Source organism: Phaethon lepturus, unplaced genomic scaffold (genome assembly GCF_000687285.1).
Source record: "Phaethon lepturus isolate BGI_N335 unplaced genomic scaffold, ASM68728v1 scaffold26668, whole genome shotgun sequence".
In the NCBI taxonomy this organism is placed as follows: Eukaryota; Metazoa; Chordata; class Aves; order Phaethontiformes; family Phaethontidae; genus Phaethon; species Phaethon lepturus.
Window position 1 is genome coordinate 36,071 of NW_010555910.1, and position 13,161 is coordinate 49,231.

Genomic DNA, 13,161 nt, shown 5'->3' on the forward strand with positions numbered 1-13,161 from the left:
ATGAGTTAACCAATCTCACAAGTGATTAACAGAAAACCCATCTCATCACTATAGCAACCAGTATTATATCATGGGAGTAACAACATGAAACCATCTTAGTAACCAGTTTATCATAATTAATTATGATATCATGTTGTGTTAAAGAAAGAAGGATGACTATTAAATCTATCCTGTAAAATGAAAAAGCAAAAATACCATTTTTCCTTAGTTTTTATCTTTCTGTACTCATAAAGGGATTTTTTAATGTTCAGTATTTCCGTTTTTTAGCAAACGAGTTGAAATAATGGATATAAAAATAGAAACATTTTTAAAAGATGGCAAAAGCATGCAAAAAAACTCACCAACACTAAATTGGATTGAAAAAGTGAGGTAAATACATGTTTGCCCCGGACCTTTAACTATACCCTAGAGAATTGTGACAGTTCCACTGCGAGTAACAAATTTTGAACTTTAAAATATGCACACTTTTAACACATATGCACTAAGCTGGAACAGCATATGAAACTGCCGTCCATCCCATGGCATATTTTGACTTGCAAATTTCTTTTTGGATTTATTGTCTTTTGGTTGAAATACAACTAGATTTCTGCAAGTAGTTTTACACTCATGTAATTGTAAACCCAAAGCACGATAGATAATTGCATATATAAGTCTAGTAGCTCAACAAGAAATAGGTTGAGTACTTTTCTGAGAATGAAGTAGAGTACTGTTTGAAAGTGAAGGGCTTCAGCATCATAACATCAGAAAATTAAACACACTGGTTTTCAGTAGCAATGAGACCTGTATTTGTCTCTTTCTATACTCGGGTCATTACAAATATCCTACATTTTTACCAATATAAATGTAATAGTTTTCAACAATAGATTCCATTCTGCTTCTTTAGGTTCCTGAGAGCATTATTGTATCTGTGCACTGAAATTACGATCTTCTCTTGAAAGTAATGTGTGTTAGTGTTCACATTAATTGCTTACTCCTCAAATTGCATACACAAAGCATATAGTCCTATCTTTATAACATTACTGATGTCCTCAAATGTAGCTGTCATACATTATTGTGATTTTTTTCCTATTCTTTGAATATTTCTTCAGTGAACAACATCATATCAGTCAGTCAAAATGCAACTATTGCATGATAATATCAGCTATAGACCAATAGTAGCTACCTAAAAAGTAGAGATGCAAAGAGTGCTCCAACAAAAATTATATTCTTCTATTCTTAGATTTTTATATTCTTTTACTATTATTTATGTTTTTAAATTCTCAGGCACGATATGGATGCAAACTCAGCCAGTGAGCCTGAAATAGAGACTATATAGAACTAGTAAATAAAAATATACTACCTAAACACATACACCTTTTCTCCCTCAGCTGACAAAACCCATCACTTGGGTGAGCTGACCATCAGGACTCTCACTGTTATATTCAAGATTTTAAGAAGATGTTAACTCTTTATTTGGTAATTATTCTACTCTAATGAAATTAAAATAGTTATATTTCTGTAATCATGTTTTTCTTCTCTCTTTTTTTTTGTTGATTTATATTTAGCAACAGCAGAAAAGGACTCAGGTGATTACTATTTGTGTGCATGTCTGCATGTATTACAGATTTAGTAATGTGTAATGTGTAATTTAGTAATGTGTCTGTTGTTTTATTATTTTTGTTGATTTCAACAATATCAAGATATTGACCAGAACATGTGTGAACATTAGCATTCATTTTGATGTAGTATAGTCCATATATTCTTCATCTACCCTTATACTTAACTATGATGTGCATATTTATTAGTAATTTAGATCATGTTGTATTTTGGAATGTGATACAACTGTAGTTTCTGTGAAAGAGATGTAACTAAGTGATGCAGAAAAGTTGGCTGTTATATTCAAAATCAGTTTGTGTATTTAGAGAAATGTAATTTCATAGTCATCAGCAAAAATGGTATCCATTTTTAATGGGACTGCTGGATTGATGAAGCTCTTCATAGGAGAACTAATTGTGTAAAGCTAGTTTTACATTTCTCTGATACGGCTTTGTTTAGTGATATGTTTAGTTTTCTAGTTACAGCTCAATGTTGTGAGGATGGTAGTTCTTTCTGTTCCAAATTTCATGAAGCTATGTTGTATATTCTCCAATACTGCAGAGAGGTTTTTTGAGTGCTTATAGCCAAGTATTTATCAGAGTGATCACAAAAAGAGCATAGCTGAAGTAGTATTTGTGGCTGAGTAGTGTTGGCTGCATAGAAGTATGAGGGATTGCGCATATGTATATTTTGAAATGTATACACACGCACTACTTTGTCTTACCTTTTTTAAAGAAAGATGTACATGTAGACCTAATGGAAGCCTGATCATAATGCTTTGTGGGGTTTCCACAAATATCAACCCCAGTTATAGGAAAGGGCATTGAGTTGGTAGCTTTCTCAGGATGAAATAATTTTCCAGCTGGAAAGACAGACTGGGGTGATGACTTCAAAGGTTGCATGAAAGTAGTTGAAAATGGAGCTCTTTGCCAATGAGGGGCTTGAAGGGAGAAAGATGGTTCATTTTTGGAGGAACAGCTTCTTCAGTCAGTAAACAAGAAAAAATACTAGCAAATTACAAAAACTACTTTTTTAAAGTTGGTGTTCATAACTGAAAATTAAAAAAATTCCATTGGTTCCCAAACCTTCCACTGGTTTTCATCTGGAAGTTTTAAATGCCCTGGAAGTAGAAGAGCTCTATTTGGAATTGTTAAAAAGGAGAGCAGACAATGCAGTGGTGGCATGGGCATTCGTGCCACAGCCTGTTAGAATGAGTTGATACGAGCTCATGTTGACCAGGTAATCTCCCAACTCCCTCTGATCAACAGGAAGGGGTTCATTAAGCAGTTGATTCAGAGTGCTTGGAGGCTCCTTCAGCAATTTCTCTGTGAAAGGACCAATCTCACACCATCAAATACAAATGTATCCTGAGAAAATTTCCCTACTAGGTAAGATACCTAAAGCTAGGTAGCACAAATACTCCATGTAGTCTTTTTACACCTGTAGGTATTGAAGAAAATATCTCTTCAAATCAGAAGTTTAGAAAAATACTGAAATTAATCGTGAAATGAGGAAACTAATTTTAGAGTTTGTATCCTTTGATCTTTGTGCTCTAAAACCTCAGCTGTACACTTTTATATAATGTGCATCACCTCAAGTACAAATCTTTGTTTTGCCACACACACTTGCTATTCTTATTTTTTCTCGGGCTCATTATGTCAGAAATACAGACCATTAAGCACAGATGACATACAGTTACAAGCACAGAAAAAAACAAAAAAAGACATTAGGTTTATGCACGCTTTGAAAGAAACTATTCCCAGGTTCTTAAGATAGGACAGCAAAGCTGTCCCTTAAGTGACCTGGCAAATAACTATATTAGAGAATGGATGAGAGGAAAGCCTATCACATGCAGTGAGTAAATGGAAATTCACTGTGAGTTAGGTGAAGCTAGAGGTTTATAGGCTGTGTTTGTAATTGAATTGCTTAATTAAATTCTGCTTCTGACTAAAAATGCAGCTGAAAATTAATCAGACGACTCAGAAAAATTGGTTTTATTGAAAGGAGTGAATAGACTGTGTTCCAGCAAAATTTCGTGTCCCACTGAACCCGTTTCTCTGATGCAAAAGATGAAGCAGCTGAAAGGAATGCCAAATAAAAAAATATATTTTAGCCTGGTTAACAGGATCAAATCCTGCTCCTGTTGGTGTCATTACCTAGACTTCTACAGATTTCATCGTGAACTTGATGTGCAGTATGCTTATCCCTTAGATCATGTATTGCATTGTCATGGAAAATAAGGAAAAACTATTTATTGATAACTATTATTTACCCTTTAACTTGTGCATTAGATACTGTATAGATATTCTTGAATGCAGGAGTGTCCTTGTCAGGTGATACAGAGGTGAACATGCAAATTCTTTTTATTGCAAGAATCCTTTTTCAGCAGTGTGGTTGCCAGGTTCCCAGGTCTATTCCCCCAAGTGCTCTCATTTTCACAGCCTCAATTGAACAAGACTCTGAATGCTTTCCCAGAAGACAGTGGTTACTTTCTTAATGGCAGACACAGTGGTATAAGCAGCACTTGCATCAACAGGATTTGTTTGCAGTCAAGATGACATTTTATTTAGCACTCCCATGTCGTTGTACTACTATGAATGTAGAACAGCTTTTTTCAATAAAAATTACATTTGCAATGACAATTATATAGGGTTCAGCGTGTCATTGCTTATAACACGTACTGCTGAAATTCTCATGGAGCAGCTAATCTGTTCAGTCAGTATAATTGCCGTTATGAGGAGAACAGCAGTAAACCTATTATAATTTTGAACTATGTCTAAGAACTCTCATATAATGCCCTTGTAGTTTGCAGCAAGGGTTTATAATTTGTCAGGGAGATGATCACAGCATCAGTATGTGAAAATCTCTTTTTAAGTATAAACCATTTTCATTTCAGCACATGCTGGCTTTGAGACTTTGTTACCTGAAAGTACTTCTTAGATCATTTTGTGTATGGCATATTTTCCTGTCTTACTCAGTATTTAACTTGAGTTAACTCTTCCTGTAGATAATGTTGAACATAACTGGACCAGCCAGATGCTGAGGCCAGAAACAAATAGCATTCTTCAGATGCATTTTGTATAGCTTCTAATGAACAACTTTTAGAAATTTGCATGCCTCCCTTACCTGTTTTCTCTCCTTCAAAAAAGATGGCCTTCCTTATACAGAATTCATATCTGTTACTTACATTTTATACACATCCATTAACACACATGCAGAGTAATAAAATTATTTATTTATTCCTTCTCAGAAATGAATGGTTTTCCCTGTTTAAATTTGTTCGAAATCTGAATGGCTGAGGCATAATGGACTCTGCTAGTGCTGCTGTCATTGCTTACGAGAAGTGATAGAAACTTACATGTAAATACATTTTTCAGCACAAGGGCATTACCTTGCTGTGGAAAAATAAAGGGGCTGGGTTAAGGATTAAAGTGGTAAATGGTTGTGAAGCGAACAGGGCAGTATCTGCCATTGTCCATAGATACTAATTTCTGAGGCAATAGACAGATTGTAAAGGTTTGAATTATGAGGTAGTTGTCTTATAACTCATTATTTTCAGAAGTCTGTAGTAACTGACTGTACTGGGCTCCTTCTGCCAATCAGTTTTAATAAAAGGAATGAGAATAAATTTGATTAAAATCAGAGCAAATAGTTACTGTGTAGTGTACAATTGCTCAAAGATAAATCACAGTTGTCATCCCAATGTTTCTTTCTATCAGACAGACTGCCAAAGGCTGAATTACTGTTAACTCCATACAATAGAAGGTCAGGAGCAACTCAACAGTTTGCTGTTTTTTAAAGGACATCGATCGTTAACATACTCATTACATACAAGTTTCTAAAGGAAGGGTAGTATGTAAATGCCCTCAAGGCTCAGAAGGATCTATCTGACTTAAAAAGAAGAACACTACAGACATTATTGAAATTGAGAAGGCAAGTGGAGAGAGTCATTGTACCTGGAGAGGACTTGATTAAAGCTCTCCATGCATGTTCATTTCACTGAACAAACAAAAATGAATGAGTTGCACAGCAGCATAACACCTTCTTGGTCTCCGTTTGTTGTGCAACTAAACGTAAAGAGGAGGATATGGGCAAATATCCCTGATTTCAATTTTGGAGCAGAGGTCTGTAAAAGAACCCCTGGATTGTTAGGTCCATGCCTTGATATGTCCTTAGTAAACATACCCACATCCTCTCTTAACATCTGGACTGAGTCGGTCTTTGTCACTGCTCTTCCCCTTCTCCACCCCCTGCTTCACTGATGTGAAGGCCATTTCAAGTCTTGTTTGCTCTATAGGTGTAGGAATCACCTTGCAGTCAAATTAGTTTCTGGTGTTTAACATGCTAACCTTGTCCTGTATCCCTAATGAAGGAGGGACAGTTCCCTCCTGCATTATAATTTCATCGTCTCCAATTCCTCCTCACCCTATGATGCGTTTTTAGACAATTGTTTTATATCTGTTCAACCTAGGCTTTCATCACCTCTCTCAGAGTTTTACTCTCCTCTTCTTCTTTTGTATCATCTGAGGAGCCTTTCTCTGTTAAACTTTAAATTCTGCCTTCTTGAACACTGGTGACCAGACCTGTGCAGTCATCCCCATGAGATGCCTTACACAGTACTAGTAGTACTATTATAGCAGAAATGCTTAATCTAATATATTCAAGGAACACTTGTCTTTTCATGTCTGTTATCATGCTTGGGGCACACAGCCATTCTGTGAAGTTAATTCAACCCAGTCGTCGGAGTTTTTGATCATTTCCAGCTGACGAGTTCCCAGTTTATAGCAAATGTTTATTGCTATTCATGTGTCAAAATGTATTGCCCTCCCTCTTACATTATTAAATTTTGTTTCTCTCTCTCATTCTTTGGAATTACCTGATTCTTGTTACTGCATTTTGACCCTGCTGTCTATTGCCAGTGTTTTACAATATTGTCATCAGTGCGCTCCTAGCATTTATTCTGAAGTCACTAGTGAAAATATTAAGGAAGCTCAAGGATTCCTCAACAAACCTTTCTTTGCTCGTTCTCAGTGCTACCCATTGCCTTTCTCCTGAGGCAGCTTCTTTATTCAACACATAGTTTCTTTTTTAATCCTCATTTGCTTCAGCTTAACTGGTAGTTTTCCCATGAGGCACAATATCAAATGTTTTAGTCAAGTCAGAATAGATGAGATCTACTGAATTTATTTTCTAAGAAAATATCCTATCTAGAAAAGCTACTGCATAAGTCTAGTGCGACCTACCTTTGCAAATATGTTACATTTTATTCTGTTTTCTGTTCATTATATGTCCTCAATTAGTCATTTCTTCAAAATTCGTTTTAAATTTAATAGTTGCCAACATCACTTTCCCCCCCTCCTTACCAGTCAACATTAGATTTGCTGTTGTCATCTTTCAGGAACTCCCTAAAGTTTAGACTCTTAAAATTATTTTATTTTTTTAAAAACACTTGTTAATAAATCTGCACTTTCAAGTGCCAGTTGTCTCTTGGTCTAGTATGCCAATTATTCAGGTCCCTTCATTCCTGGAGCTCTTCTGTTTGCCATGTTTTTTACCTCTGGGTTTTATTCCACTGGAACAGAAAGTGCTGAGAACATTAGTTCTTTCCCCTTTTGAAGAGAAATTAGTAGTGAGGGAAAGGAAGAAAATACCAACTCCTTGGATCTGTCTTGCCAAAACCAGAATACAGAGAGTCATAAATTAAGTGCCATTGATCAGTAGTAATTAAAAACTGAGGTTTCTTTTCATCTCTGCCTTTTTTATTCTGCTTTTACCTCTTCAAATCTGTTGTTTCATTTTTTCCAGCTTCACGTGAGCCAAAAGTTTTCTTTAAAAAAAAAAAAAAAGCTGTGATTGTCCCATGAAGGTAATTCCATTGAATACTATGGTAAATTTTAAAAAACTGAAAATGTATGTAATGTGACCCACATTATAAAATGATAGATTATAGACTAGGAGATGTGAAATCTAACTCTCTACAAATCTCATAATCTCTGTACATAGGTGATAATGGTAATTAATTTGTAGAATTTTTTTGTCCCTAGAATTAAAAATCCTGTTGAATTCTTAGAAAGCATTTATGAAAAACCTGGTTTCAACTTCATAACTACAGCTAAATTCCATTATTTTTATAAGGCTAGATTTTTTTTTTAATCAGAAGAATATAGGATGTCCTCCCAGATGTCTACTCCTTACTTTTTCAAGCAGAATTAATTCTGTGAGAGTTTGCAAGAAAATCCACCACAGTCAAATCTAAATTATCTGTGGGTAGATTATCCCAGTTGCGGATTAACTCTGGAGAGTCAGTTCAGTTCTAGTAACATATATTAGCTCCAGTTTATTCCTGTTTGTACTGCTTTTGATACCAATCTAAATGCAATCTTGCTGGTTTCACATGTCAAAAGGTCTGAATTAAATGGGTCCTCTGGATCAGAGGTGGTTCCATACAGTTCCAATTATGATGTATCCGTATTATCAAATTATATCATGGCCTGTTTTGCTGCAGGGTTTCCCTGTCATCTCCTCTGCATCAGTTGGCGGCTCATGGCTTAGACAGGTGTACTCTTTGCTGGGTGAAAAACTGTCTGGATGGCTGAACCGAGAGCGCTGTGGTGGATGGAGTTAAATCCAGTTGGTGGCCGGTCACAAGCGGTGTTCCCCAGGGCTCGGTTCTGGGGCCGGTCTTGTTCAGTATCTTTATTGATGATCTGGATGAGGGGATCGAGTGCTCCCTCAGTAAGTTTGCAGATGACACCAAGCTGGGCGGGAGTGTTGATCTGCTGGAGGGGAGGAGGGCTCTGCAGAGGGATCTGGACGGGCTGGATCAATGGGCAGAGGTCAACCGTATGAGGTTTAATAAGGCCAATTGCTGGGTTCTGCACTTGGGTCACAACAACCCCATGCAACGCTACAGGCTTGGGGAAGAGTAGTTCGAAAGCTGCCCAGAGGAAATGGACCTGGGAGTGCTGGTTGACAGCCGGCTGAACATGAGCCAGCAGTGTGCCCAGGTGGCCAAGGTGGCCAACAGCGTCCTGGCCTGTATCAGAAATAGTGTGGCCAGCAGGAGCAGAGAAGTAATCGTGCCCCTGCACTGGTGAGACTGCATCTGGAATCCTGTGTTCAGTGTTGGGCCCCTCACTGCAAGAAGGATGTTGAGGTGCTGGAGCGTGTCCAGAGAAGGGCAGCGAAGCTGGTGAGGGGTCTGGAGCACAAGTCTTATGAGGAGCGGCTGAGGGAACTGGGGTTGTTTAGTCTGGAGAAGAGGAGGCTGAGGGGAGACCTTATCGCTCTCCACAACTACCTTGAAAGGAGGTTGTGGTGAGGTGGGTGTTGGTCTCTTCTCCCAAGTAACCAGCGATAGAACGAGAGGAAATGGCCTCAAGTTGTGCCGGGGGAGGTTTAGATTAGGAAAAATTTCTTCACCAAGAGGGTGGTCAAGCATTGGAACAGGCTGCCCAGGGAGGTGGTGGAATCACCATCACTGGAGGTGTTAAAAAAATGTGTAGACGTGGCACTTCAGGACATGGTTTAGTGGGCATACTGGTGTCGGGTGGACGGTTGGACTTGATGATCTTAAAGGTCTTTTCCAACCTTAATGATTCTGTGATTCTATGAATATAAGTTCACTCCCAAGCTCCAACATGGAGTGAATCAGTCTGATTCCCAAGACAGCTGGGGTAAAAAAGGGTAGTTCATTTAGGCTGCATGCACTACAACTGGATTTGGAAAGAAGTACATGACATTTAGGTCCCTCTGCACAACATCCAAACAGGCAATATTCCTTCAGAAACTCCAAAACTTGCTCAGGCCGTGCACTCTGTGTGTGCAGCACATCCTGTAAGAAGTTTGACAGCCAGCAGTCATCGCTTTATCTGCCCTCCTGTGGGTCTAATTCTGGCACGTGCATAGAAACGAATTAGTTGATGGTCAGACACCTCCATTAGTAGACACCTTGCACTTTCTGCGGGCTTGAATGCTACTAGTATTAACGTTAATCGGCACAACAGCTGAGTGCTGCCAGCAACCAGTGCAACAGTGCAGATGAAAATGAAAACAAATGCAGTTGTCTGACATGAAGGATCAAAATGCAAACTGAATCTTCAGCTGCGGTTTGGCATAAAATGGGCTTGACCAACTCCTAAGCTGCAACATCACCGCAGAAGTCCCCAGCCCCATCTAGCTGGCTGGATGAGGAGGTACCTGAATGTGGTGCCTCTCAGAGTCCTTGGCTGTTGAGGGAAGTGGTGATCCAAGGGAGCAGCCATTCTCAAGTGGCACACAACATTTTTTCCAGTATCCCTGCTATTGGTCTGTAGGAGATCCTCTGGCCTGGAGACTGGCTGGGTCTCCTGAGTGTCTTGGTCTGGATATGCTTGTTTGAAGAAAAGGAGGAGGGGTGAAATACGGGACAGGGAAAACCAGTAAGGGATATAAGCTGTGCCATGGGGGGAGGACTGGCAGGCCAGAGACAGGTACCTCCCAGCTGCACTGCGCTCACACCTGAGGAGGAGAATCACCTCTTTAATCAGCAGGTTCCTGTGCTCAGCAAATGCCAATGAGAAATTAAACACACACGTTTAGCAGCTTACATGCTAGAGAGAAAAAGAAAGAGGTGAATTGTACGTTTGTCTTCAAGGATAGACTATCTTCGGGAAAGCAAGATTAAGTTAGGTTTTGGATATACTGATGTTAGGTTTTAGCCATACTGATGGGCTCAGGAAAGGAGGAGCGGGGAGAAGTTCTGTGACCTGTGTGACACAGGAGGTCAGACTGGATGATCTGACAGTCCCTTCTGGCCCTGGGCTCTGTTGGGCCATGAAGAAGTCACCTTATCATTTCAATAGCATCTTAGTCAGTTAACTTAGCTCATTTAACAATATTTTCTTGGTACCTCTGTGACTCAGTGATAATGCTTACTTGAGAAGGCATCCGTTATTTGCAAAGCCTGGCTTGCTTTTTCATTTCGGTAGAATGTGAAGCTGAAAACAGATGATTGATGGCTTTTTCTGTTTATTTTCTAAAAGATGTCAAGCAGCATATTTACTGACTTGACTCCTGCTGCAACTTGTTAGTTTGAGCAGTGTAAACACATCTTAACAACCCTTAGTAATTGTGGGGAGAAAGACATCATGAATTTAATGAAAGCTGACAGCACTGATTTCCATTCCTGTAATATTTTTTACGCTTACAAAAACAAGCACAGTATTTTGCTCAGACATTTTGGAGGTTCTAAAACTTCCAGATAACAGTTTATTGGTACTCATATTTCAAATGTACTATTTGGTTGGTAAAAAAAGTTAATATTTAGTTCTTTTTCTCTCCATTTCTCTCTCATGGTGCCTTGTTTACACACCTGTGTAAATGGTAGTTATCCGTAACACATATTCACTATATTTTCGAAAGAGAAAGGTCATTAGTTACAGAGAAGAAAGACTAGCTGATGTGGTAACTTACAGATGGAAAAGGAAGCTTTAGGTGAAGCCTAAGCAAAATGTAGGGAAGTGTATACCATCCAACTAAAATTGCATGTATTGATTTATTCTGTGAATAAGTAAATGACAACAAAATTAAGAGAGATTTGTCCAAGGATGCAGAGTAAGTGCAATTATCTGCCACCTTTTCTTATCAATAAATCTTACAGGAAAATAATTATTTTTAAAATATTACGGAAACCTGTATGAAGCATCAAGAGTAATTTGCATATTTTTAGCAAGTAGTAAATAGTTCTGCAATAAACTAGTAAATAGTAGTAACTAGTATGGGGAATTTCATGCAAACTTGAAACTGGAACTCATTGAGCCTAATCTGTCCCACATTTCTTGTCATTCCTGTCATGAAACATCATTCAGATACCTGCCATACTCACCTCAAAGGGAAATGTACAGTTTTCATCCTCTTTTTCCTCCTAAAGACACTAATCCTATTGAAAAAATTATTCCTTAACATTAGTCCCGTAATGACTGAAATCCTTGCAATTTCTGGATTAAACAATTTATCATGACTGATTTATTTTTATGCCAGCATCATCCCTGTTCATAAGTAGGACGTCTCCTTCCCAAGTGTTCCCACTGTGGGAGCACTGTGTTCCCACACTGCCTGTATAGGAGCCCTTCTGATCCCATTTTTCATCCTTCACTTTATTAGGCTTATTATGCCTTTCAAACAAACAAACAAATGCACAAACAAAATCAGACTCTCCTTTCAATGCCATTTCTGATTGAAATTCATCACTTCAACACAGGTGACCAGTCAGTGCCTTGCTCAACGGAATTAGTACTTCCCTGAGACCATGTTTCTCTTCGTCATGATCTCATCACAGTACTGGTTCAGGATAATCTTACAGTTAGCTAGTAAATCTGCGGTCTTTTTTCTGCTCTCCCTACTGATAATGGTGTCTGCTCAGTAGCCGTTTTTAGGCTATCTTGGGCTTATTTCAGGTGTGGAATAAGTGAACTTACGCCAATGTAAAAATGCAACATCAGATTCATTACAATTATCAGAATTACTTTCTTAGTGATTTAGAGGACCCTTTCTAGGATTTAATTTTTGATAATTTACAGCTTATTTAGTTTCATTAGGAATTAGTGCAATTATTTTTTTACTTGGTTAGTGGTAAGGTCTATGAAGAGCACACTGAATTTGTCATAAAATGAGTTGTTCATGCTGAAATCAGATGTGCCAGTCATGCTCTGTATTCATATCGCTAGTTTATTCCTAAGACTCATTAACATTAGTGATACTGGTAGTGATGTATCAGCTGTATCAATAGTATTTGCTGTGTGTTCTGGGAGGGGAGGACACTGACCGCAGGAGGAAGCAGGAGTTTCGGTCCAGGATAAGCATAAAAACCAGTGTTAAGTCTGAATCCAATAGTAGTCTTTATACTATAACCTAAATAATAGGTGCTGGACCAATCCTTTCTAATCTCACCTAACATAATACATTAATTTAGTTGTGGTTATATTCATATAATTGTTCTACAGTATCAAATTTGCAAATTCAGTACAGTATTAATAACCATGATCTTGACATTGCGAATGTAGTTTTGTGTCCTGATGTGTGTTTTGTGCTTGGTCCATGTTCATACAATAACTCTTTCTTGAGTTAGATTGTGGTTTTGGAAATCATGTTATTTGAACATGTCTGCTCATGTAGCCTATTTTAATGAGCTTTGAAAACTTGTTGGTAGTTGCTTCAGTAACTAATTTGCCTCTTTGTTTTTTGCATTAAGATGATGTGGTTTTGTAGTCACCTGTAAGGAGATGTTTGCTGGAGGTTCTATTCCAATGTTTCATCAAAAATTACATTAACGCTATATATTTCATCAAGGTACTATGCATCAGTGTGTTGGTGCTGAAGGTCACCTGCCTTTGAGATGTCTGCAAAGTTCTTTTGACATGCCAGAAATGTTAAGTGTTAAAAATACTTAGTGCATGCAGTTTGATATTCTTACTGACACCAAGGAGATTATGTAAGTTTTTTGATTAATCTGCTAATGTTTTCTGCCATGATGAATACATTAAGTGGGAAAGAAAGGTCAGCAGAATTTTCTACATATGAATATGTGTATTACTTACATTTTCATGT

General features: G+C 38.0%; 1 protein-coding gene across 1 annotated transcript in view; it reads left to right on the top strand.

Annotated features, from left to right (window-relative positions):
• The window catches only part of LOC104624858 (calcium-dependent secretion activator 2-like), a gene marked incomplete at both ends in the record, with an annotated part of 61,293 nt that overhangs the window by 34,116 nt on the left and 14,016 nt on the right, over positions 1-13,161 (top strand). The window contains one exon of the mRNA XM_010292327.1: positions 1,545-1,565. Within this exon, the coding sequence (XP_010290629.1) occupies positions 1,545-1,565 (21 nt within the window). The remainder of the gene's footprint in view (positions 1-1,544; positions 1,566-13,161) is intronic.